This window comes from Bombus vosnesenskii, unplaced genomic scaffold (assembly GCF_011952255.1).
Source record: "Bombus vosnesenskii isolate JDL3184/JDL3185 unplaced genomic scaffold, Bvos_JDL3184-5_v1.1 scf7180000013527, whole genome shotgun sequence".
Classification (NCBI taxonomy): Eukaryota; Metazoa; Arthropoda; class Insecta; order Hymenoptera; family Apidae; genus Bombus; species Bombus vosnesenskii.
Genome location: NW_022883098.1, coordinates 59331 through 85578, shown reverse-complemented (window position 1 = coordinate 85578; position 26248 = coordinate 59331). Strand labels below are relative to the sequence as shown.

The following is a 26248-nucleotide window of genomic DNA, read 5'->3' as shown; positions in this document are numbered from 1 at the left end:
ATTTGTAAAAAATTAACTTGAGTATTTGAATAGTTTACCTATTGCGTCACCAGAGAGAGCTGGATAAATATCGTTACACGTGCAACTGGGGCTATATCGTGCATGTGTGTATATATATTCAATGGTTTGTAATTTCTTCTAAAAGAAAGTGTTTGTAGTGCATATTTTGTTGATAATAAATAATAATTAGTAATTTGAATTAAATAAAGCTTCATTTATCAATTTTTTGACATATATACGAATATAGAATTTATACAGTTATTAGCATGTGAATCTTTATTAGAAGTTTGGTGTAGTATCACATTAATTATATGGAGTTTCCCCGCGTAGTATTATTTTGAAAATAAGCTGCTTGTGATCGAGCAATAACCTGTCGAAGTTTAAAAATTTGTTATTTCTTTATGTACTCTTGTCTGTATTGTGCGGAGAAAGATATTAATTGGGTTATTGAAATGGAATGTTTCATTTATATTATCATGCATTAATATCACGATTTCACATTCTGTCGATCGTTTTCATTGTAAGAATGACTTATTTGTACATTGTACATACATAATACAAGTGTTTTCCAAATATGTATTTATAAAGAAAGTTCATATGATACTTTTAATTTTGATGTATATTTTATCTGCATATATGCATCTGAAGTTATGTCTTTAGAAAAGAAATTAATTTGTACGTATTGCACTGGTTTTATTTTACATACCACTTATTTGCTATAACAATGACAACGACAACTAAAAATTTGTCGTTTTTGACTTATTAATGTAAGAAGAATGATTCCTACTTATATAAAATATTCAAACTTATTTTTTTTAAGTACGTCATTTTATAGTAAATAAACAACATATTTATTATATTTGTTTAATAGATATTTATTGTGTTAAATATATAGCAATTACATATATTTTTTGTATTAGTTATATAAAAAATATCATATATTAATCTCTTATGTGTTATACATTCTAAATCTGTTTATTAAATTTTATAGCAAACACCATGTCAAAGCGCAATAAACCATCTAAACATAGAATTTGCTGCTTCTGTAGATTATCAGAGAATAATGAATTGGAATTTGGAAAATTTTATGAAGATGGTGAAATTGTTACACATTATTATTGTTTGGTACATGATTTTATAAGTATCATATTTTAAGCAGTTTTAATATCATAATATATATTTAACATTTCAACACAATATCCTCTTATAGCTTTTATCATCAAACATGCAACAGAGAGGAAAGGATGATGAAGGTATTTTAGGATTTTTGAAAACAGATATAAAGAAGGAAATTAGCAGGGGCAAAAGATTGGTAAGTATGCATATATAAACAAAAAAAGGAAATATATATTTGAAAATTATAATATGATTTTAATTTAAAGGTATGTTCATACTGCAAAAAAGCTGGTGCCACTTTGGGATGTTGTAATGTAAAATGTAAAAAAATATTTCATTATCCTTGTGGGCTAAGGGCTGGAACCCTAAATCAATTTTTTGATGAATTTAGGTACATTATATTTATATTGACTTTATAATTTTGGCCTTTTTATAAAAATGAATATATTATATTTTAGATCATATTGTATAAAGCATAGACCAAAACAGAAAATAGATGCTCGAGTCAAAATTGAGTTGTCAAAAACCAATAAAGTAGTATGTTGCATATGTTATGATGAAGTAGATCCTTATGATACAGTTGGTACAATGTGGGCTCCATGTTGCAAAAAAAATGCATGGTTTCATAGAAAATGTGTTCAGGTAAAATAACAGTTTATTTAAAAATATTTGAATTTTTAAGTATATCAAAATATATATTAGTTTCCGAAAAAATTGTTTTAGCAACTGGCTATGAGTGCTGGATATTTTTTTAAGTGTCCTTTATGCAATAATAAAAATTTATTTCAAAAGGCAATGTCAGAATTTGGTATTTTTATTCCAAGTCAGTAAGTAAAAAATAAAGTTTGTTTGTGTATTTTGTAATAAAATGCCAAATCAGAAGAATTTTTCATTTTAATGGTTTTGCTGTAGAGATGCTTCTTGGGAACTCGTACCCAATGCATTTGAAGAACTTTTATATAGACATGATCAATGTAATGCTCCAATATGCTTATGTCCCAAAGGTAGAAAATATACAAGTTGTAACGCGTAAGTAAAGAAAAATTTTAGTTATTACATGTTAATGTGACTGAAGATTTTAATTTCTTATTTTTTATATGTTGTAATTGTGATTTCGCAGGAAATGGGAATTAGCTCTTTGTCGAACTTGTGGTTCACAAGGAACTCACATGGCTTGTGGACAGCTTAAATGGGCTAATCCTGTTTGGGAATGTAGAGAGTGTATTTCTATTCTAGGTAAACAATTAAGAACTTTTTAACTAAAGTTTTTGAAGAAATAATCTTTTACCTAATCTTGATTTATTCTTTTACATAGGCAAATCTAAGGTGACTGCTAGTTCAAGCACAACAAAAGATACATTACAGTATGTATTAGTCCGTTTCTAGGAATTAAATTTAAGTATTACTACTTAATAAATATATGAATTATTAGTATATTATTTATAAATTTAAATTATTACGTATATTATATTTAGTATATATATAATATATATTATTACGTACATAATTATTTCTCCAGGAATGTTTCTGATTTCAAAGATTCTGACAGTGATATTTCTGTTGGTAAAGACTCACCTATACCATTTACATCAAGTTCACCACTTATAAGTTCTGCATCACAATCACCAATAGTTAAACAACGCCCTGGCCCTCGGAGTTTTAAATTAAGACAGCTTAAACTAATTGAAGAAATGCAAAAGTTAGTATTAAAATAATATAAGGTATTAAGAGCATAAATTTCTAAGTACGTTAAACTTAATATTAAAAGCTATTTTAATATTCAATAGCAATAATAAGTATCAAACCAATGAAAATATAAATACCATGTTGGATCCAACGAATGTGGAAAAGCACAGCCTGCAGTCTACAAGTACTAAGGAAAGTTTTATGAGTGTGTCAAATTCAGTAACAGCTTCAATGTTTCATAATTATGAAGATAGTTCCAATTCTTCAATTTGGCATTCCAAATCACAACTGGACAAACAAGTTGATATTGTTACACTCGATAGTGATGATGACATTATAGAGGCAAATATTAAAACTTATAAACACGAATTAACTGAGAATATAAATTATTTCAATATTAAAAATATAAATTAAATAATCATTTATAAAATATAATTTACACAGATGTTCGTATATATTTTACAGGCCAGTAATTTTATTTCATTAAATAACGTGTTTATTGAAGCTAATGAAAGTGAAAATTGTTTATCTTCATTTAAAAGAAATAAAGTCGAATCTAATAAAAGTGATACTATATACGATTCTAGTCTATTAAAAATAGAAAAATTGTTACAAGAAAACAATCAAAATCAAACAGATACTAATAATTCCTTGATAAGTAATTTAAATGTAACTGAATTTGATAATTTAAAGAAATTCAGTCCACAGAATAAAACAAATTTTAACATTTTGGATAATGTAGTACAATTAAACGATGAAAATGAACACAATTGTACTGATTTTACTTCAAATATCAAAATTACAAATGTAGTTTCATTGGCACCCAAAGAATTTGAGAATCTATCATCTATTGAAGTAGAACAAAAGATCAATAATCCAACAACACAAAATAGGGATGGATCGATAAGTAATAATTCACTGCTACAACCTTCATGTTATCACAGTAATATTTTAAAATTAAATTTAAAAAGAAAACGTGATAAAAGTATATCGTTCCCAATAGCTTCATGCATAAGTGAACCTAAAAAGTTGCGGGAAACTAATAGTGTAATGGAAGAAACATCACGAGCATCACACATACCTTTACATGCTTTTACATATGCTGCATCCAATAAAAATAATCTAAAAATTAGTAATCATAATGAGGATAGCACTTCGATAGATGAATTTCATTTGCAAAACAAAAAACAACATATTCAAATTAAACAAAATTGTAATAAGAATCAAGATATTCCACATACGTCTAGTGCAAAATGTTCATTAAAAATGAATGTATCAAATAATATATTCACTAATAATACTGATACAAACAAAGAAAAATTTCACATGTCTGTAGATACTGTAAATGAAATGAATAAAATATCTAAAAATATTAAAGTTAATAATAACATAAAAGATGTAAGTAAAATATCTTTTAAATTGTATATTTTCTACAAAAGAGATGTATAATAAAATAACTGTGTCTATATATTGTACAATATATTTCATGTTAACATTATTTATTAAAGAATAATTAACATTATTTAAAAATAGTTTGAAAGAGAAAATATATAAATTCTTTAAATTGTTTTATTGAATGTATCGTTTGTAATATTAACAGTGTGATGAGGATGGAGGTATCAGCCCTGTTGTTGAATCAAGTAACAGAAGTTTCACAAATGATACAAGAATTAATTGCATTGACAAATCTATTACACTAGACCATTCAAAATCAAAAAGATCACAAATAGCCGAACAATGGAAACCTCAGAACGATGTTGAAATGTAAGCATTATATATCTCCATTAATATTTTTACATTATAACAATTTACCGAAATTAAATTTTACATATTTATACTTCCAAATGGATAAAATGTTTGGTAAGTAATATCATTGCACTTGTATATAAAATATTATGATATTTCATGAATTATAGGCTTATGCTAAAACAACACAGGACATCAAATAATAAATTTCACAATATGTATTGGCAAGGGAAAAGTGAATCCACAGACAGTAATTATTCTCAATTAATACCAGAATATGTGTGTTTACGTGATCTTAAGTTTCGTGTATCTAATATAAATAATCTGCAGGTGAATATATTTTAATTAGTATCTGTCTATTATATCATTAAAAATATGTAGGAACTTTATGGATTACCTACGTGATTATAATTCTTTTTGCATAGATGATCTTATATGATAAATATTCTGTAAATATTAATATGGAATGTGTAACTACTACAAGGAAGAACACTACATTTGATGTACCAATAAAGAAGGTTGCTCCACAATGTATTTTTAAAACACAAAATGATACTTTACTAAATTTTAGATCTGGAAATATTTATAGCAATAAAGACAAAAACACAAACATATTTGTTAATGAATACTCTGAACATGATCAAGATGATATAAAGGAAAATCTGGATCCAGTAATAACAATTCCTTGCAAAAATACAAAAGATGATTTACTAATTAATGCAACATTAGTTACAAATAATCCAAATATTTTTACAAATAACAATAATCAAAGTGAGAATAAAACAGTTGAGCATAATGATGGAGGACGAAGTCATGAAACTATTAGATTAAGTGACGACATTAAAAATAACTTCGATGCCATTACAAGTTGTAACCATAATTATGCTAAAAGTATTATTGATGTAGAACAAAATATTCAAAATTTAAACTTTGATGATATTATAGACAAAACATATGAAATACACCATATGAAAAAAGGTTTGAAAACAGATTTTAAAGTAAGTATTGATTTAAAAAAGATTAAATGTTTTGTCGATGATAATCCAAACTTGTTCTCAAGATATAAAAAAGAGGATAGTAAAAGGTGCGTTCAACAAGCAAATTTTTTAAAAGAACAAAATAATATACAAACAAATTTTAACTCATCAGAACATGTAAAAAATTCAAGCATAGATGAATCAAAACACGATGAAAATTTTACATTATCTACATCTAAATATGTAATAAAAGAATTGACAAGTCACAACACTGAAACTGAAAAAAATTGAAGATTTCATTACTGAAATGAAATCGTTGCAATAAACAATACATATTGGTATTTTGTACAATAGTTAGAAGTGTGATTTAAGAAGTAGTAGTAAGAAATTGTTTGAAATAATATATTTTCGATGTTATAATATAAATATGTACATAGAATATTTATTTACAAAATGTTAAAAGCACGTTCATACATGATACATTCATTAATAATATAATTTCATAAAATAAATATATCACTTTTGTATGCAACATTTAAAAATTTAAGGATAATACAAGAATAATTTGTAAATTTTGTAAAATTACATATGTACGTACATATAAATACTCGTACATAAAAAATGTATCAGGGTAGGTAATATATGTAACTGGACAGAAGATGAGTTTATAAACAAAGGCAAATTGAAAAAAAGGATAACATCTTTTCATTTCAGATTCTTTTCAACAAAAAGTCGAGTTTGAAAATTTACACTACTCAGCTCATTCCCGATCGAATTGATTGTATCTGTCAATGACTATTATTTCAAATTTGAAGTACCGAAAAAGAAGTTTCAAACGAAAAGTTTTATCTTACACTTTTGATTTACCTTTATTTGTAGAATAACTTCTTACCTGCTTGTACCACCCTTATTCAATTGAAAGTTATCTACGTGCATACGTAATAGAAAAATTTTCAAATATGATTTTTTTCAAAATAAAATCTCAACCAAGAATCTTCATCTTACTCGACTTACTTTTGTATATAAAATAACTTCTTGCCTGATTACCATCTCTCCTGATATATTCTACAAGATGTTAAAAATATACATATTTGAAAGAATACTATTGTTTTGTTTCAATTATGAATTAAAAGTACTGTACATATATGCCGGTAAATACATTTCAATTCTGTATACAATACATTACTTTAGCTTCTAATGTATTTGCAATAAGTATTATTTATACTTATAAAATTTATAATATTTAAGTATCTTTTATAATTAAATTTTATAGTTTATGAAATGCTTTCAAAACCTAAATGGCATATGTCTTCTCCTTCATTATTCCTAGTTGTATATATAGTATATGTGTCTTACTATATTTAAAATCATTTTAAAATTTGTTATAGTTTATTTTGTTTTAAGTAATATAACAGACAATTTTTTCCAACAGTTTGTTTATAATTTAACTATAAATAAGAATACATAAAATTAAGTAAAATTTAGTTAAATAGAGGTTTAAGCAATATAAGCAATATAATAAATTTTAGATACAATTAAAACAATTGTAAGTAAATACAATGATAAATAAAATAATGATAAAATGAAGTTGATTATTTTAAATTTGAAATAATATTAGGTCGTTTGAATAGTTTCTTTCGTTTTATAAGGAAATAATGGATGCACAACATTTTCCGTTTTATATTATTTTATCGAATTACGTACGATCCATTTTGTTCTATCAAAATAAAGATCACAACGTTCGATAGATTAGGTTTCATGTTTGTATAAAGATGCGTCGTTGTTAAAGATGTGTCTGTAAAAGAAAGACACTTTTAGGACAATCTAATACAAATACCAATTCATATGGATTATAATACTAATATTAAAGTTATATGTAGAAAAACTGTTGTTTAAAGAAATTTTTATTGTAATAATTGTCTCATTTTTGTATACATATTACATTACTTTAATAGCTACGGCCGAAAAGTGTATAAAATTGCGGTTTGTTCTGACAATCGGGGTGGATACATGTTTGTTTATCAAAAGATGTTGATGAAGGTGGTTGTTCAAATGGTATGCATAGACTTTTTGCACCCATTGATAATGTTCCAATTTCTCCTCCCGTATCCTCTCTATGAAAAGAAATAAAATGTATCTACTTTATATTCTACAGACAAGTGTCAATCATAGAAAAGATTTTAACCATATTTACCGTGCACTGTCGCGTTTAATTTTATCTTCACAAGATGATTCTCCACAAAATGGTGATAATAATATGTTTTTTTCATTGAGATAAGAACAAAATTCATTCCAATTATCTGCACGCTTAATATGCTCATTTAAGTTTTTTTTTGCTCTGTGAGGGAAAAAGTCCATTTATAAAATAATAGTATTTACAATATTATACAAAGATCTTATTTTTTAATAGCTTACTTGGAAAGCATATCTGCTTGTATATTAGTCAGTAATGTATGCAAAGCTGTGACTACATCAGGTCTTTTTGCAAATACTCTTTCAGAATTATCTCTACGTACAAAAGTGACCTGATTTTTGTTTAAGTCTTTAGGACCTACTTCAATTCTTACAGGTACACCTTTTAATTCCCAATGATTAAATTTCCAACCTGGTGTGCGATTACTCCGATAATCTGCTTTAACTCTAAGCGAATCTTTCGAAAGTTCATCCAATAATTTATTACATTCAGAGAACAATAATTCTCTTTGTTGAGGCGTTGTACTTGCTATAATACCGCAAGGAACTATAATGGCTTGAATACAAGCTACATTTGGTGGTAATACTAAACCTTTATCATCTCCATGGACCTACAAATGAAGTATGAAATTATTTCTCTAAAAAGTATCCTTCTACTAAAGCAAAGGTATATATACCATTATCATAACTCCAATCGTACGAGTCGTTAGGCCCCATGAATTCTGATAGACAAATGTTTTTTCATTCCCTTCTACGGCATTCTCTACTTGAATATTAAACATTTTAGAAAAATTTTGTCCGAGATGGTGACTTGTCGCTCCTTGTATTGCACGGCCACTTGTTGAAATAAAAGCTTCAACGGTGGTAGTGTAGTCACCACCAGCAAATTTCTCTTTTTCCGTTTTACGGCCTTTAACAACAGGTATTGCTAACAAGTCTTCATACACTCTTGCATATAGATCTAAAATGATCATGACTTCTTCATCAGCTTCAGCTTTAGTAGCAAAAGCAGAATGACCTTCTTGCCACAAAAATTCTCTTGTACGTAAGAAAGGTTTAGGATCTTTAAATTCCCATCTCTGTGATAAAGAAACATTTGATTACAATAACATTTTAAATAAAAAAGTAATTATTTTATTCGTAATAGCTAATAATTTACATATGTATTTGATACTTACTACAACATTATTCCATTGATTAAGTTTTAAAGGAAGTTCAGTATCAGATTTTAACCATTTGGCATAAGCAGGATACATTACAGTCTCTGATGTTGGTCTTATAGCAATAGGTTCTGCTAAGTCTGATTCTCCACATTTTGTTACCCATGCAACTTCAGGAGCAAAATCTGCTATGTGCTTTTTTTCTTTTTCTAATACTGTTCGTGTAACGAACATAGGAAAATAACATTCTTGTACACCCATTTGTGTTATTTCTTTGTCAATATATTCTTTTATCATTTTCCACACAGCAAAACTCCACGGGCGGTAAACATAACAACCGGATACATCATAATATTCAATCATACCACTTTTAGTAATAATTTGAGAATACCACTCAAAGAAATTTTCTTCTTTTCTTGCTTCTAATCCCAATCTTGTTTTACCTATATCTACATCTTTCATGCTTTCATTTTTACTTATTTCTTTATTAGATGTATTCTGTTTTTCGCGTTTAGAAATATCTTCTTTTTTCTTCTTAGACATATCAGGTATTGACTTCCATTCTTGTCCTGTTAATGCCTTATAATTATTTTTCAAATCTAATAGAATTTTTATTTCTTGGTCAATAATACTTTTATCTGTTTTAATTTCCTTTAATTTTTTTACTTTATCTCCTTGTTTTTGTATACTTTCTGATATTTTGTCAGCAGAATTCTCGTCTTTATTCGTTACATCAGTTGTTGGAATAATAGATGGTTTCCAATCTTGACCAGTAACAGATTTGTAATCTGACTTCAAAGACAAAAGTTTTTTTACCTCTTCATCGATAACACTTTTTTCTGCTTTCGAACTTTTTAATTGTCTTACTTTATCTCCTTGTTTTTGTATACTTTCTGATATTTTGTCAGCAGAATTTTCTTCTTTATTCGTTATATCAGTTGTTGGAATAGTAGATGGTTTCCAATCTTGACCAGTAACAGATTTGTAATCCGACTTCAAAGCCAAAAGTTTTTTTACCTCTTCATCGATAACACCTTTTTCTGCTTTCGAACTTTTTAATTGCCTTACTTTATCTCCCTGTTTTTGTATACTTTCTGATATTTTGTCAGCAGAATTTTCGTCTTTATTCGTTACATCAGTTGTTGGAATAATAGATGATTTCCAATCTTGACCAGTAACAGATTTGTAATCTGACTTCAAAGACAAAAGTTTTTTTACCTCTTCATCGATAACACTTTTTTCTGCTTTCGAACTTTTTAATTGTCTTACTTTATCTCCTTGTTTTTGTATACTTTCTGATATTTTGTCAGCAGAATTTTCTTCTTTATTCGTTATATCAGTTGTTGGAATAGTAGATGGTTTCCAATCTTGACCAGTAACAGATTTGTAATCCGACTTCAAAGCCAAAAGTTTTTTTACCTCTTCATCGATAACACCTTTTTCTGCTTTCGAACTTTTTAATTGTCTTACTTTATCTCCTTGTTTTTGAATTTCATTATATAATCTTACAGCATGTGATTCTGTTAATATATCTTTTGTTATATTTTGATTTTTGACTCCAGTCCACTCATTACCAGTTTTATTTTTATATTCTGTTTTTAAATTCGAAAGTTGTTGCATTTCTTGATTTATCTTCAATTGTAATTTTTTAATTCTGCTTTCTTGTTGTATAATATTTTCAGGCAATGTATTTTCAGACAATTTATTTTCATCAGATATCATTTGCGATTTATTTAAAGTTGTACCTGGTGTCCCAATTTCTTCTAATTGTACAACAATTTTTTCGTTAATTAAGTTCGCATCTAGTGTTTGTTTCTAAAATAATAACAATAAGAAAAAGAATTTACATAAATGTAAATCGTATTACATGTACATTATTAACATATAATTGTAGAAAAAATGATACATACATTTTTTTGAGAAATTTCTTTAACAGATGCTGGTGTACTATCAGTAGGTATGGATTTTGTTATATTTGTAGTATGGCCATCTGGAATTTGAAATAATATTAAAGGCTGTTCTCTAGAAGAAAATGGGCTAACAGGAGCATAAGATACATCGCATCTAAAAAATCCTTTTCTTTGTAATTGAATTATTTCTCCTTTTTCCACATGTTTTAATGCTACTTCTCCAAGCATTTGTATCTCTGTCTGAAATATTTACTACATATATTTTTGTTCTGTTTCTTAAATTTATAATTAGTAAAAACGATAAAACTCACTCTTGTATTTTTTGCAATGAAATCTTTGTAATCATCATCCTTTCCCAATATTGACTTACTTATAATATGATCAAAATAAACAGCGTAGCATGGAATTAGATTAACTTTACTAACATCATGATTTTTATCAGACGGTATCGATAACCATGTAATTTTTAATGTATTTTTATAATCTTTGTTTTCTAAATTTAATTGTGCTACAACTCGTTTAATAACATCATTCTCTCTTTCAATTTTTTTTATTAAAATGTTACCCCAATTAATGAAGGTAGCATTTTGACCTTCAGTTAGCAAATTTGCATCATCTCTTTCTATATATACCTGTGATCCTACTAATACTTGTTTAGTGCCTTTTGATATATCTTTTGGATGATTTTGAACAGTTAACCATTCTTCCTTCGCATCATCTATATGCACTGGTACAATTTTATTATATTCCAAAGCAGTATATCTAAAAATCGATATTATGTGAATTAGCTTTATGAATATTTTTCATAAAAACGTTTTTTGTGTAGTATACCTAGTAGCAACTGGATCAATAACTTTTTTGTTAAATGCCCATATTTTATCCCACTCCATGAAAACGACAGATTTTGAACTACCTTGAGCAATAATAAACTGTTTCAATCCTTCAACTGTCATCCCTCTTCTCAGAATACCCCTTACTGTTGGAAAGCGTGGATCATCCCAACCATCAACTAAACCTTGATCAACGAACCAAGTTAATTTTCTTTTTGATAAAACTGTGTGCGTCATATTCAAACGTGAATATTCCCATATATAAGGACGTCTCAATCCCAGGGCATCAATTATCCAATAAAATTGAACGTCTCTGTCATGATATTCTGTTGTACGTAAAGTATGAGTAACATTTTCGACAGCATCAACAATAGGACAAGCAAAATCATATATTGGGTAAACCCTATATGAAAAATTGTTACTGAATTAAATATACAAAAAATGAAGCATTTGTTAAGTCCTTTAGATTTTTAATATTCATACATACTTATATTTTGTTCCAGTACGAGGATGTGGTTCTGGTTTGCATCTATAAATTGTTGGATCTCGTAAACATCCATTTGTAGATTGATAATCAATCTTTGCTCTAACACAACATTCCTGACCTTTAACTGTACCCTGTTGCATCTCATTCCATAATTCAAGATTCTGTTCAATAGCTAAGAATATGAATATAATGATGTTCTTAATAATTTTTTTTCATTTAGATTTTGGAAACATTGTACTATTTTTATTTTAATTTTTAATGTTTTATACTTACAATTATTTCTGTTTGATGACATCAATTTCTGATCACGCTGTTCTTTCATTATATCAGCTGGTGTATTATCTACATATGCCTTACCATCTTTTATCAGTTTAGTACAGTACTCCAACATTAAGTCAAAGTAATCAGAAGAATGAGTAAATCGATCTGGTTTAATTTGCAGTAACTCTAAATCTTCTAGAATAGCTTTTTCAAACTCTACATTCTCTTTTGCAGGATTTGTATCGTCGAATCTCATAATGAATTGTCCTTGAAATGTTTGTGCATAATATTGATTTAACAAGGCAGCCTTAGCATGACCAATATGTAAATAGCCACTTGCTTCTGGTGGGAAACGTACTATGACCTATTATAAGAATAAATAAATTTATACAGATTTATGTACCTTATAAAATAAACAGTTTGTTATAAATATAAATTACTTACTTTACCCATTTCTGCTCCAGGCAAATCAATAAATTTACCTTCTTGCTTTCTTTGCCCTGTTTGTTTATTAATAGTTTTCTCAGATTGTACATTATTATGAAGAGATAATTTAGCATTCTTTTTAACTAAAAGTAATGCTTTTGTCACAGCTGATAATGAAAGCACCTGTTTATACCATCTGGTTATATTAATAAATTTTTTTTCGAATTGTGTCAAAAATTTCTTATCTACAAGAGTACAAAATACATGGATGTCAGCAATTGTTAATTTTTTGGAGACCAACCAAGTGTTTGTCATCAATATGTTATCTAAATAAGAGAGTGCATCTTCCTTTAATGGATAAAATTCAAGAGGTCCGATTGCAAATGATAACCAATGATCAACTTCAGTCTTTTCACGAGGATTGACACCACCTAAATTAAACATATAACAAAAGTAAGAAAAAAAATAAAATCTATTTATATATTATAAAAGAAATAATACATATATGATATACACTTACCATAAAGATCTGTACATGTAGTTCTAGCAAAATAGCGACTAACATCACTGCTTCTTTTTCCCAATACTTTGTTTTGACTATCAGTTAGTCGTATATTTCCATCATCCTTCCAATCATTGCACCAAACTATTTCAATTTTTTCCTTATTTTGGGAATTGATTACCTCTAATACTATCAATGCATCTATATACATTACAAAACATCAATTGTCAAATTAACACAATTTTATTTTTAAAAAATACATAATAGTATTACTTTATTAAACACTACACTAGGAAGATATTTTCTAACATTAAGTTATATATTATCAAATAAAACACACTTTTTCACTAATATTATTTAAAAATAAAGAAAAAATAAGGGTTCATTTAGCGAACATTTTTGACATCTGTTTTCTACATTATTTTTTATGTATGTACTTGAACTTACTATATTTAACAAAATTGTGTTGTACAACATACCTGTTGGAGGATTTTTAGAATCAACTATAACTTTATAAGTCATTTTTATATGTGGAAATTATGCTTAAATAGAAATTACATTCATAAATATATCCGCTTAGGTTAGAACCTCTCCACGTGTGCAATGGTGCTCACTTATGGTTAATTCTACACGATCTGTGTCTATACTACTTTCTCTAAATTTATACATATACATATACACACAACCATAGTGTTCTCAGAAGTACATACTACAAATCAGATATAAATCTAACACGATAAATTGATCTCTTATGATGCAGTTAAAATTTGAATTTCATCCGAAAATTATTTTACATATAAGTCATTTATCAATATAGATAGTATTAAGGTATAGAACTAAAATGTGTAATCTCAAATATGCGTTTATACTATTCTAAACAATAGATGGTAGTAAGGATTATTTCTTATTCGAAAATTATAACATCTTTTATACATAAATTATTTATCAATGTAAATAGTACTAAGCTATAGAACTAAAATGTGTAATTTCAAATATGCGCTCATATTATTCTAAACAATAGATAGAAATAAGGATTATTTTTTTATTCGAAGATATTATAAAGAAAATTAACGAAAGTAAATTGTATTTTTTCCTTAAAAATGTGTTAGATGTTTAAATTTCTATTTTTTCTTTGTCATTTTACTCCAACTTCTTCTAAACAGCTATCTTCCTTCGTCTTTAATCGGATTAATAGCAATAGAATGTTGATCCTGTTCTTAATAATCTTTGGTAACAACTATATGGCACTAGATTTTTACGTATGTATAATGCGTAAATATGTATATAAAAGAATAGATTCATTGATTCGTTCAAAATTTCTCTACAATATTATCGTAGCTTTTAATCAATTTTCAGCAATATTTTCGATATTCTGATAGTTTTTAAGTTGCTTATTAACTTGAATTTACGTAAGTACCCGATTCAACGTACAACAATATATAACAGGTAGAGGCATACGCGAAGGTGGGTCGGTCACCTGGAGATAACTGTAAAATGTCATCAACGAATGTGTGTCAGGCATGGATTTGATGCTGTTTGGTGACACTCATGGGATCTGTTGTCACAATAATTATGTTTCATCGATGTTAATTTGATCGGGGAATAAATAGCTACCTTGGTACAGAATCTTCCGTTGATTAATTTAAACGTGTACGTAAGATAATTCTTGTTTAAATAAAACATTTATATACTTCATTATTCAGAGTAGATATTTCACCTTTTTTTCATATGTTGTAAATTCATATGGTCGGAACATATTTTAAATTTAAAAACTACTTGTTAAAAATAATTCAATGATATCAAATATTAATTAATGATTTCCTAAATGCCTTAATTCAATATGTGTTATTTGATGTCTGTTATGTGATAATTTTTTAATCGTTTAAAATAAAAGAAAGATATATTTTACACATATATTTGATTTTTAGTAGATATGAAAATATTTACAAATATTATACAAAAATATGAAGATTAATATTAAGTATTGATTTGTATATTCTTATCTTAATTTATAACAGTTTCTATGCATTTAATATTATATGGTCCAAATGCATTCAGATATTAAAGATTAAGCAATTCACCTTTTTCTTACAGATAAAACAGTTAATATGGAGGGACCAGAAGTAACATTTTTATTCCAGTTTGGTTTAACTCGCGATACTGTTACAGTTGAAAGCAGCACATTGACTCTCAAGACACTTAAAGAATTTGCTTGTGACTTTATAAATACAAAGTGTCCGGAACATGGATTAAATCATTTATTTGAGCGATTGCTTTTATTTAAACATGATTATAATTCCACTAATATTTTACAACTTATTACAAATGCCACTGAAGTTGTAGATGAAACATTAGTGGAAATTGTTCTGACTGGTAAATTTTGAATTTATATATTTCATCATGTATATGATGACAAATAAAATATAGAAATAGAAGAATTAAACAAAAATAATCATTTAATCTTTTCTAGCACAAGTGCCAAATGAAGAAATTCCCATTCGTCCCCATGCTTTAACTGTTCATTCATATAAAGTTCCAACATTTTGTGATTTTTGCGGAGAAATGTTATTTGGCCTTGTTCGACAAGGATTAAAATGTGAAGGTAAATGTCATATTTTGTTATTATTATTTTATTTATTTGAAGTAATGCAATCAATTATTATATTTTGTAGGTTGTGGAATGAATTATCATAAAAGATGTGTTATAAAAGTACCTAATAATTGCTCACATGATGCCAGTCAAAGACGGCGTAGTTCTGCAATGTTAAATGTACCAAGGTCTCCAAGTCAAGGATCTACTAGTAGTTTGACCAGCATTAGTGATGATAATCATAGTACAAATAATACACCGAATGCAAGTCAAAATAATAGTACTTTGGTAAGATTCTATCGATAATGCGATTTATAGCTTATATAATCAATTTATTGTTTATATTATTGTGTTTTATTGTATTATAAATTTAGACAATACCGAGTATAATGGCACCAAAACAGTCTCGCTCTCCTTCATTGGGAGGAAGACCAGTATGGGTTGAACGAGAACTTGCAACACGTATAAAAATTCCACATACATTTGTGGTACATACTTATACCAGACCAACTGTATGTGGATATTGTAAAAAATTATTACGAGGTTTATTTAAGCAAGGCCTACAGTGCAAAGATTGTCAATATAATGCACACAAGAAATGTATAGAAAAAATACCTAAAGACTGTACTGGAGAAAATCCACGTGACAATACAGGTTCCTTTTATTTGTATTTTATTGCTTAATTTTTTCATGAACGTTATTTCAATAAAAATGTTTATTTAGGTAACGAATATCCTGATAGTGGTGTCGGTAGTGAGCCGGAAGGAAAATGTGACGGTAGAAACGAAGAAGGCGATGGTGATAGTGATGCTGAATCTCCTTCACCTCCTCAACATTCGTCTTTTGTAGTAGATGAAACAAAAGGATCTGACGAATACACTGTAAACATACTTTTATAATAGAAAATATGTAACAGAAATATTTTTTTAAATGTTGTAACTAATATTATTACTTCGTAAAATATTCAATAATAAATATAATATTTATTTAGATTATTTTTATAGGACCAAGTCCCAAGCAATGATGACATTATTTACGATGAATTTCAAAAATCTAGACCATCAAGGTAAAGTATATTTTTTGTTTAGTTACTATCTATGTATATATATGTAAACTTATGTTTTATTATGTAACTTACTAGTTGCAGTTCTACACCAAGCAATAATATTCCTTTAATGCGCATAGTGCAAAGTGTTAAACATACAAAACGGCGTGGTTCGAAAGTTTTAAAAGAGGGCTGGATGGTACACTTTACAAATCGTGATCCATTGGTAAATAATTAGCATATATAAATGTTCTTATATGTATACACATGTAAGAAAGAATTGTTAAAGTTATATTTGGAAATATTCACAGCGGAAGAAACATTATTGGCGTCTTGATACAAAAGCTATAACGTTATTTCAAAATGAAAATAGCTCCAAATATTATAAAGAAATTCCATTAGTTGAAATATTGTCTATTGAAACTGCTGAGACATCCCGTTCACGTATGTATTTAATACTATATCAACTTTGTTTTATTAAAATCGTATTTATCATATTAGTGATATAAAGAACATGAATTGTATTTTAGATACAATGCATTGCTTTGAGTTAAAAACTGCCAATATTGATTATTATGTTGGAGAAGATCCTTCATATGGAGATAACTGTAGCCAAGTTCCACCACCAGAAAGTGGTATTGGAGCACATATAGCTAGGTCATGGGAAACTGGTATTAGACAAGCACTGATGCCTGTAACTATATCAGCCAGTACGTAATTTTTCCTTTTATTATATTTTATATTAAAAGGTGCTTCTTTTATTTAATAGATGTACTTTCAATGTTTAGAAAAAGTATATCTATATAAGATATTCTGATTTTAGGTCAAGAAGAATCTACAGAACCTGAAGAAAATATCACTGATATGTCTCAATTATATGAAATTTTTCCAGATGAAGTTTTAGGTTCTGGACAATTTGGTACAGTGTACGGAGGTGTTCATCGTAAAAGTGGTCGAGCAGTTGCTATCAAAGTTATTGATAAATTACGTTTTCCTACAAAGCAAGAAGCACAACTTAAAAATGAGGTTGCTATTTTGCAGAATCTTTCGCATAGCGGAGTTGTTAATCTAGAACGGATGTTCGAAACTCCTGAACGAATATTTGTAGTGATGGAAAAATTAAAAGGCGATATGCTAGAAATGATACTAAGTTCAGAACGTGGCCGTCTTAGCGAAAGAGTAACTAAATTCCTAATTACACAGATATTAATAGCATTAAAACATCTACATAGCAAGAATATAGTACATTGTGATTTAAAACCTGAAAACGTATTGTTAAGCAGCGATAGCGAATTTACACAAGTAAAACTATGTGACTTTGGTTTTGCAAGAATCATAGGAGAAAAAAGTTTCAGAAGAAGTGTTGTTGGTACCCCAGCATATCTAGCACCAGAAGTTTTAAGAAACAAAGGTTATAATCGTTCTTTAGATATGTGGAGTGTTGGAGTAATTATTTACGTATCTTTAAGTGGCACATTTCCATTCAATGAAGAAGAAGATATTAATGAACAAATTCAAAATGCTGCTTTTATGTATCCACCTATTCCTTGGCAGGAAATTTCATCTGATGGTATGCAAATCACTGAAATAAAATAATAGTCATCTAACAATAAAAATTAATAAAACTTATCGTCTTTTTTAGCAATTGATTTAATTAATAATTTGTTACAAGTGAAACAAAGAAAACGTTATACTGTAGATAAGAGTTTACAACACGTATGGCTGCAGGTAAGCATTTTTATAATCTTAGATACTTGTTTTTAATGTTATAAAATACAAGCTTATTATAAATTATATTTTTCTTAAGGATTATCAAACATGGTGTGATTTACGAGAATTAGAAACAAAAGTAGGGTATCGCTATTTAACTCACGAAAGTGATGATGCCCGGTGGTCAGCATACAGTAATCAGCGTACATGACAGAACTCTCTGCCTACGTTAAACATCGAAACATTGCCAAATAACTTGTCTATACACAAAGGCTGGGCTCGTAGTGCTCGAGCTACGTTACGACGTTTCATTCGTGCCTGACTTGGATACATTCATGAAAGGAAGTACAACTATATTTCTTTTTAAATATCAGTATACTGATATTAAATATAACTTTATTATATATCTTCCAAAACATTTTATGTAAAAGCTAAGGATAATTACATAGAAAATGATTTAGACTGCATCGTGTAAGATAAAACATTCAAACATAGAGAAAACAACAGCAATGTTTTTATGAGAATTCTAGAGGAATTTTAATAATAAATTTGAACGTGTTTCAATATTGTAAAGTACTGGATATAAAAATTTTCCATAGCTAGTAAAATATAAAAGATTCTCTAAAAAATAATATATATAATGTTATAATATCTTAAACAATTATCTATCTTATGATAAGGTAAATAATTGTCTCATACAGTTTTATTAATGTAACACACTCAATACATAATACCATTTTACAAGTAATATATAAGTGCTAACTTCATAATATAAATATATTTTCCAGCTTAAAATAGAATGTTTTATAACTGCACAAAAAATGCTTAAAATAGAGTAATTAGATATGAAATAATACATAGCAGTATATATAAATTATAGAACACATGTATATTTCATATACATAAATCCTTTGACATTCTTTGAAGTATGATGGAGAGGAAGGAGAGAAAAAAAGAAAGATAGATAGATAGATAGATAGATAGATAGAGAGAGAGAGAGAGAGAGAGAGAATGAGTTAAGAATATTATTATATTACTTCTTAAGAACTCACAGAATTTTTTATGGATTAAATTAATATACACGCGACATTGTGCTACATGTAATAAATTTACTAATTCGTATTTTTGCTTCAAAGCATTTAAATTTAGACATTAGAAGCTTTAACGTTTATAATTCGTATCAAACCTTTCGAGAACTAATATAAAAAAAACTAAAAATGATCAAGACACGCATAAAGTGATAAAAAGTAAGATTATTGCAAATGTAGTCTCCACTTTTGATCTTATACGTCGTATTAAAATTTGTATAGATCTTCTTCTCTATTAATCATAAAGACAAGAAAAAATTTATAATTAAATAAGTACATTCCAAATAATTTGAAATTTATGATACATATTCTGAAACATTTTCTATATAATATTATAACTATAATTATTATTGTGATAAATTTCATACTAGAAAGTAGTGAACAAAATTTTTTAGAACCAGTCGATAATTAACATATACATAATAGAGAAAATTGTAAATTCCAAGTTTTTAATATATTTATTATTTTATTTTATTAATATACAAAGTTGTTTTATATTCTTCTTTGTTTCATTGAAAGTAAAGTACATTCCAAATAGAAAGAGATCTAAATTATATACATACATCTTTTTCGTTTTCAAGTACTGTGTTCATTCCGTTTTTGTTTCATACACGATCAACATAAAAAATGTATAATTTTTAAAAAGTAATTAATTCAAATAGATATAGATTTATTATAAATTTTAAATATTCATTTTGTAGTGGCATATTATTCATTACATTACTAATACAACTTTCTTTTTTATTATTTTTTATCATAATATTCCTGTAATTTTTCTAATTATTAATAACAATATAGTAATAAAACAAGCATGATGAAGAATTAGATAAGAAATCATTAAAAGAAATCAAGAAAGAAATAATTTTCTTTAACTCTAGAAATCAAATGTGAAGAAATGTAATCTCTTATTTCTTAGTCAAATATTTTGTGAAGACTGAGTTGCTTTTGGATAAAAATATTTGAAATTTGTCTAAAAATGTTGTTTTTACTCGATGTTGCAGTAATATCTTAAATGAAATGTTATTATATATAAAATATTATATTTAAGCGAACCATTTTTTACAGTACTTTTATATTACATTTTATTATGATATAATATATAAATATTACTTTAATCATATGTTAGTTAATTAACAGAATCTCATATGTATAATTTATTTGCAAAATACTTAATTATTTTATATTTCAAGTTATATTTTTCTATATTAATATGACATTAAATGCATTATTGTACATGATATATGGCCTATATTTCTGAAAATTTATTTAAAAATCACTTTAATTACATAATGAGTGGAATATGTTTATTGCTATGTCCATCTTTTTATTATAAAACATTTATTATAATTTTAATAAAATTCTACATTAAATTAATCAATATTGAAATAATGAGTCTAAATCTAGATATAAACACAGCAGTTATTATAATCTTAATTACATACAAAGATTTGTGCAATATCAATAGATGTTGCTATACCTAAAACAATCTGTATATGATTTGTTAGATTGGTAATTGTTTCATATATAATATCATGTATTTATAATACGTTTCTAAATTAATTGTTTGTACATATTAAATCTATTTGAATTTTTTTATTACTTAAAGTTTTATAAAAACACTAAATTTTATAATAACTAACAACTTGTATTTTGTTCAAGCTATGTTTATAATATTATTTACAATTACATAATTAACAAACAAAAGTACTTAAAAGACAGCAACATTATAATAAATAGATTTTAAGAAAAATTAACAAATTTTCATAAAAAAGTATAAAATGTTGTCATTATTGTACTTACCATGATAATGAGAATAAATAAATTATTAATGGTAACAGATTTTTAATGTTTTGTATATATTTTCATTAAACAATTTTTTCAGACAAAAACTTTATATATGAGAATTTGTAAGAATACTTTAAATAATTGATGTCATTACGTCGTAAATCTAATCTTTGTCCTCGTTAAATCTAACAGAACTCCTAGCTGAAATAATAACATCCTGATTCCTGTCACACCATGTATGCAAGTATATCTTCAGTTAGTTCTTGTATCACTTGAAGAAACAACATAATATCTGTTTATTCATTTTATTTAGTGAATATGAATATGTGCGATAAATTAATTATTATTGTGTGATATTGTTAAACATATATATGTATAAATATTATTGTAAAAGTTGCATACTTTAATCAATTACAATGTTCGTAACTAGTATATTAATATTGAAAATATTATTATTGAACAGTAGTTTGGCAGAATGGATAGATATGCCTCAATTTTCTAGTGAAAAAAAGATATATAGGTATGTATAACATCATATTAAATAGCATCAATTTTACTTTATCAGATATTTTTACATTTCTTATTCATAGAACACCTACAATAAAACAAGATCATTTTTATAAATTTGCTCAAAAAAATGTGGAAAATCAGTTCCATTATACATATGAAGATATTACTTATAAGGATGCAAAAACAAAACAAACAGCAGTTAATGAAAGTGGAAAATACAATTTCCATAATATGGAAAATAATATCAAAAAAGAATCAACTGTTTTTGATCAAGAAAATGTGTTTGTATCTAATTCAAAAAAATACAATGATACAGCAGTTCCTTCAATGACCAAGGTAATTACACTATTACATTTGAAGCTTTCTGTATAATGTTTAATTTTGAGAAACAATTAGTAATCGAAAGTTTTATTTTTACGATATAGGAACGGGAAAGAAATAAGCAGTACCTAAATGAATCTTTTACTTTTAATGATGCAGGACTATTGAACTACCTTCCAGTAGATATACTTAGAAGTGTTCATTATACTTTAAAATCTCAACCAACATCAATTGATGGAAAAATTCAATTTTTAAGAACATTCGAAAATACATTAATGGTTGAAATAGGTAACAATAAATAACGATAACAATGACACAATAACTGAGATCAAAAAATTAATTGATGTATATGACATGTCAATGAGTAATTTTTAAAGTATTTTCCAAAAAAAGTATTTTTAATAATGTTTTCAGAATCCCAACTTGCAGGAAGTATAACGGTTGCTCGCAAAAGAAGGGGTACTGAACATTATGATCACAGTTATGATCATGAGCATGCAGCTGGATTTCCTCCATAGAAGGTGCACTTATGGCTATTTCATTTCTCACGTTTGCTGTGTATCTGGTTAGATTAGTCATGGTAATTAGTTATTTGTAATATCTATTATGTTATATACATATAACTAATGATTCATATAATAATTTTTTTCAGCTTTTATTCAGAAATATGAATAATTCTGCATCAACTACTACAGCTACCTTACTTCTTGGCAGAAGAAAAAAATCGATAGACAAATTTGACGATGATGCGACAATTATTCTTAAAAATTTATATAACTTTTCTTCTAAATTTTAATATAAAAAGAAAGTTACATACTAATTAAACAAATATCTTTAGCATTAACTATATTAAAATCTTCATAATCAAATCTCTATGTAACGTAAGCTGCTTTAATACTCAACTTTGTTCTGTATACTCTGTTTTACAATTTAGCAGAAACAGGTGGTGGTAATATAGGCAGTAATACTGCATTAAGATATGAACCTAATGGTCGTTTTAATGAAAGATTTTGCAACTGTGCAAGAATTTGTGTTAGTTTGACTTTATCTACTTGGTATGCATTTCGTTTCTCATGAGGTACTAAAATATCTTGTGTTATGAGATTAGATATTGTACTATTAATTAAGTCGATTGATAAAGAATAGGGATGTTGTCCCCATTGCCGCTCTTCAAGAAATGCTTTTTCTATTTCTTTCTGTGCTTCAGTCAAAACTGCTTGTATCGTTATATAATTTGATTTTGATTCATCCCACTGTAAATGAAAACAGATTTTCTTCGTATATATATTAAAAAGATAACAAATGTAAAATAGTACGCAAATATTATTGAATTTTACCTCAAATAGGACAAGACATGTAACATATATTGTATCTATAAATGGTAGTATTACATTATAAAGGAGAGAGCATACTTTGGTATCTTCTCTTTGTATATATGTATTGTTCTGAATACTTATATAATTTTGTTTTAATAGCGAATTCAATGTTTCCTCCCATTCAGATTTTATTATAGATTCATCTTCTATTAAAGGCATTACAAATTCCGTAGTCAGTAGCCTTCTTAATAATACGTATCGTTTAAATGCATTTCCTACAAATAATGCAATAACATACCAATTTTGTTTGGTTTTTATATGTAACATGCTGTATGTATAAAATAATATTACCAAGTTCACTTCCTTCTATTCCCATTGCAACAGTAATAATAGCTGGTTTTATTAGAAAAGATAAAGCTGGATTTAGATAAATTGAAATATTAATGACAGGCACAGCTATTCTCATAGTTCTTTCTAATAAGGTATGACTTTTAACACGAATATTACTTCCCAGTTTTGTTGTTCTGTGTCTCTTTGAGTCTCAAAATTTGTGATGCATCAAATATAAGTAATTCTTCATGGCACTTTAAACTATTTAATATTTCTTGCTCCACGTTGCTTACATTTTGATTATTTGTATCAAATGATCTGTACGAACTTTTTTCTATAATACTAATATCTACATACTATATTAAGTCCTATTAGTATTTTTTGAAACTTACCTTCCTATATATATTGTAGCATTGAATACTTGTAAAAGCTTTTTACACCATAGATAATCACTGATTAAATAATTTAATGTATATGGATTATCTGGATGTACTTGACTTCTTTCATTAAATAATAAAGTAATTAAATTAAAAGGCATGAGTATTGTATTTTTTTTATGTGAATCTATTATACAATAGGCTAAGTTTTTAACAACAGATATCGGTAATTTTGCATAAGGTGATAATACTTTTGCTTTGCGGTGTTCCATAGTTAAAAATTGGCATGCAGAAATAGGTTCACCAACATTAAAAACAACAGATCCATAAGCATATGATTTTTGTAAAATAAATAGAGATTGAAATAAACCAGCAGTAGATTCTTTTGGTTTTGGCACTCCCAAAAGCTCATATGCAAATAACAATTCTTCTAGTGGTCGTTCATAGTTAATACTAATAGGTATAAAATATATATCAGGTACACTGCCTTCTAATAAACTCTCCAAAATAGTTGACAAAAGACCTTGAAATGAAACCATCTTTATATTATGTTTTCATTAAATATTAATTATATCAAAAAGTCATATTAGAATTATTAATTTTAACACACCGAACTTTGGTACGATGCTTTTTAAACTTCTACTTCGAGTGCCTTCAATGAAAAATTCAATTGCTCTGTCACTATGCTTTACTAGGGACATTACATACGCATTAAATATTCTTTTATATAATAAATCATTAGAAAAACTGCGCCGCATATAAAAAGCTCCCGATTTTCTTAATAATTCTCCTATTATGTACATGTGATAAAAATCCATTCCACTTGCAATGTTTGGAAGGGCCATATCGTAGGAAAATAAAATATATGATAATAATACAAAATCTAAGTAACTTCTATGAGAAGGTGCATAAACATATTGTACTTGAGAAATTTGCATCTCTTTTTTCATCTTATATATTGATTTCTCATTAATATAAATGCTCATAAAAATTCTTTTAAGAACTTTTGTAATAATTAAACCTGAAATTGAAGCATTACTTATAATTCCAGAAAATAAAGATATTATAATTTAAAATAAAAGACTTTAATTTTACCCATGAAACGAACACTGGGCAAATGTGCTTTATTAGCCATTTCATTTATTATTTTATAAGCTTCTTGGTTAACTTTTTTGATATCTGTTTCGAGTATTGCAGCCAAAGAAATAATTGCTAGCTTAACTTTTTCATCATTTAGAACTGCCTGTATTATTTCATTTCTGGAATATTTAGATTCTAATGGAAGTTTGTGTGGTGATAATGGATCCATTGACCGAGAAACCCACAAAATATCATAATCTTTTCGTCTTGCAAGCAATAAATCCACAAATTCTGGATATTGTTCCATTTTGAACATGAAATATCTGCAACAAATTTATTCTTTTTTAAATTCGTTTACCACGTTAGGAATATTTTATCAGGAGGATAACCAGTATTTAATTCAATAATGAATAATTAATATGCATTGATTCTCAATTTAAGTGACATTTAATTATTTAAATTTTATTCGTACGTACATGCACTATGTACTATCGATCGTATTATGATTTGTTCGATTAATTACACCTCTTCTTCAAACATTCTACTTCCTTCTCTTAAACTTTCATGATAAAATTCTGCATTTTTTAATTAATATTTTTATTTACAATTATGGTGTACTAAAAGCTATTATTCGAAATACAAGTTTAATTGTTATTTGTATTATTTCACCGGTCGTAACTGAACTAATAACTTTATTTTATATACTTTTTAAAAGGTCCTAATTATTCCTTGTTGCTCAAAAAGATAACGTATTTTTTATTTTTTTTCTTTTAATAAGTAAAATAGTTCAAAATCAACATGA

The 26248-nt window shown here is 26.9% G+C and overlaps 4 protein-coding genes and 1 pseudogene across 8 annotated transcripts; 3 read left to right on the top strand and 2 right to left on the bottom strand.

Moving 5' to 3' along the window:
* Positions 1–48: 48 nt before the first annotated feature.
* Positions 49–5934, top strand: LOC117238526 (putative uncharacterized protein DDB_G0282133). 2 transcript variants are annotated; one of them, XM_033503504.1, is made up of 15 exons: positions 49–675; positions 992–1125; positions 1211–1312; positions 1383–1507; positions 1575–1758; positions 1840–1943; positions 2029–2145; positions 2237–2352; positions 2432–2480; positions 2636–2815; positions 2904–3144; positions 3268–4200; positions 4403–4566; positions 4719–4878; positions 4974–5934. In XM_033503504.1, exons 1-15 carry the CDS (start codon positions 651–653, stop codon positions 5814–5816), a joined length of 3477 nt encoding a protein of 1158 aa, XP_033359395.1. In that variant the 5' UTR covers positions 49–650; the 3' UTR covers positions 5817–5934. The 2 variants fall into 2 exon arrangements, with proteins under 2 accessions (XP_033359395.1, XP_033359396.1); XM_033503505.1 differs by having other exon boundaries at positions 87–124; positions 4974–5816.
* Positions 5935–7264: 1330 nt separating this feature from the next.
* LOC117238507 (bifunctional glutamate/proline--tRNA ligase) lies at positions 7265–14076 on the bottom strand. Of its 3 annotated transcripts, none has more exons than XM_033503467.1 (14): positions 13774–14075; positions 13313–13495; positions 12811–13223; positions 12379–12730; positions 12106–12277; positions 11620–12021; positions 11100–11550; positions 10789–11028; positions 8897–10693; positions 8396–8797; positions 7941–8329; positions 7720–7863; positions 7473–7639; positions 7265–7320 (listed from the first exon to the last, which is right to left on the bottom strand). In XM_033503467.1, the coding sequence occupies exons 1-13, from the start codon at positions 13814–13816 to the stop codon at positions 7474–7476; spliced, it is 5154 nt and encodes a 1717-aa protein (XP_033359358.1). In that variant the 5' UTR covers positions 13817–14075; the 3' UTR covers positions 7265–7320; position 7473. The 3 variants fall into 3 exon arrangements, with proteins under 3 accessions (XP_033359358.1, XP_033359359.1, XP_033359356.1); XM_033503468.1 differs by lacking the exon at positions 7265–7320 and having other exon boundaries at positions 7412–7639; positions 8897–10152; positions 10354–10693; positions 13774–14076; XM_033503465.1 differs by lacking the exon at positions 7265–7320 and having other exon boundaries at positions 7412–7639.
* Positions 14077–14444: 368 nt separating this feature from the next.
* LOC117238509 (serine/threonine-protein kinase D3) lies at positions 14445–19646 on the top strand. Of its 2 annotated transcripts, none has more exons than XM_033503472.1 (13): positions 14445–14944; positions 15389–15667; positions 15765–15896; positions 15967–16172; positions 16259–16538; positions 16608–16765; positions 16889–16950; positions 17032–17155; positions 17241–17373; positions 17460–17639; positions 17753–18499; positions 18572–18657; positions 18737–19646. In XM_033503472.1, the coding sequence occupies exons 2-13, from the start codon at positions 15403–15405 to the stop codon at positions 18848–18850; spliced, it is 2487 nt and encodes an 828-aa protein (XP_033359363.1). In that variant the 5' UTR covers positions 14445–14944; positions 15389–15402; the 3' UTR covers positions 18851–19646. The 2 variants fall into 2 exon arrangements, with proteins under 2 accessions (XP_033359363.1, XP_033359361.1); XM_033503470.1 differs by having other exon boundaries at positions 14447–14944; positions 17026–17155.
* Positions 19647–21878: 2232 nt separating this feature from the next.
* Positions 21879–23218, top strand: LOC117238517 (annotated as a pseudogene).
* On the bottom strand, positions 22477–25855 carry LOC117238511 (dihydroxyacetone phosphate acyltransferase). The gene is given in 9 exon segments (XM_033503475.1): positions 22477–22905; positions 23122–23125; positions 23242–23596; positions 23681–23934; positions 24011–24192; positions 24194–24307; positions 24382–24889; positions 24977–25387; positions 25462–25855. Coding segments are annotated over 7 exon segments (2100 nt in total). The 5' UTR covers positions 25763–25855; the 3' UTR covers positions 22477–22905; positions 23122–23125; positions 23242–23266.
* Between the last annotated feature and the right edge of the window lie 393 nt (positions 25856–26248).

Bases quoted from the DNA above. Each gene is read 5' to 3' on its own strand.
- LOC117238507 (XM_033503467.1), bottom strand. From the start codon at position 13,816: ATGACTTATAAAGTTATAGTTGATTCTAAAAATCCTCCAACAG. The intron at 12,022-12,105 runs GTATGTATGAAT...TTTTTCATATAG, and splicing joins CGTACTGGAACAAAATATAA to GGTTTACCCAATATATGATT. The intron at 11,029-11,099 runs GTGAGTTTTATC...TAAATATTTCAG, and splicing joins TCATTGCAAAAAATACAAGA to ACAGAGATACAAATGCTTGG.
- LOC117238526 (XM_033503504.1), top strand. From the start codon at position 651: ATGTCTTTAGAAAAGAAATTAATTT. The intron at 2,481-2,635 runs GTATGTATTAGT...TTATTTCTCCAG, and splicing joins ACAACAAAAGATACATTACA to GAATGTTTCTGATTTCAAAG. The intron at 4,567-4,718 runs GTAAGCATTATA...CATGAATTATAG, and splicing joins CCTCAGAACGATGTTGAAAT to GCTTATGCTAAAACAACACA.
- LOC117238509 (XM_033503470.1), top strand. From the start codon at position 15,403: ATGGAGGGACCAGAAGTAACATTTTTATTCCAGTTTGGTTTAACTCGC. The intron at 15,897-15,966 runs GTAAATGTCATA...TATATTTTGTAG, and splicing joins ACAAGGATTAAAATGTGAAG to GTTGTGGAATGAATTATCAT. The intron at 18,500-18,571 runs GTATGCAAATCA...CGTCTTTTTTAG, and splicing joins GCAGGAAATTTCATCTGATG to CAATTGATTTAATTAATAAT.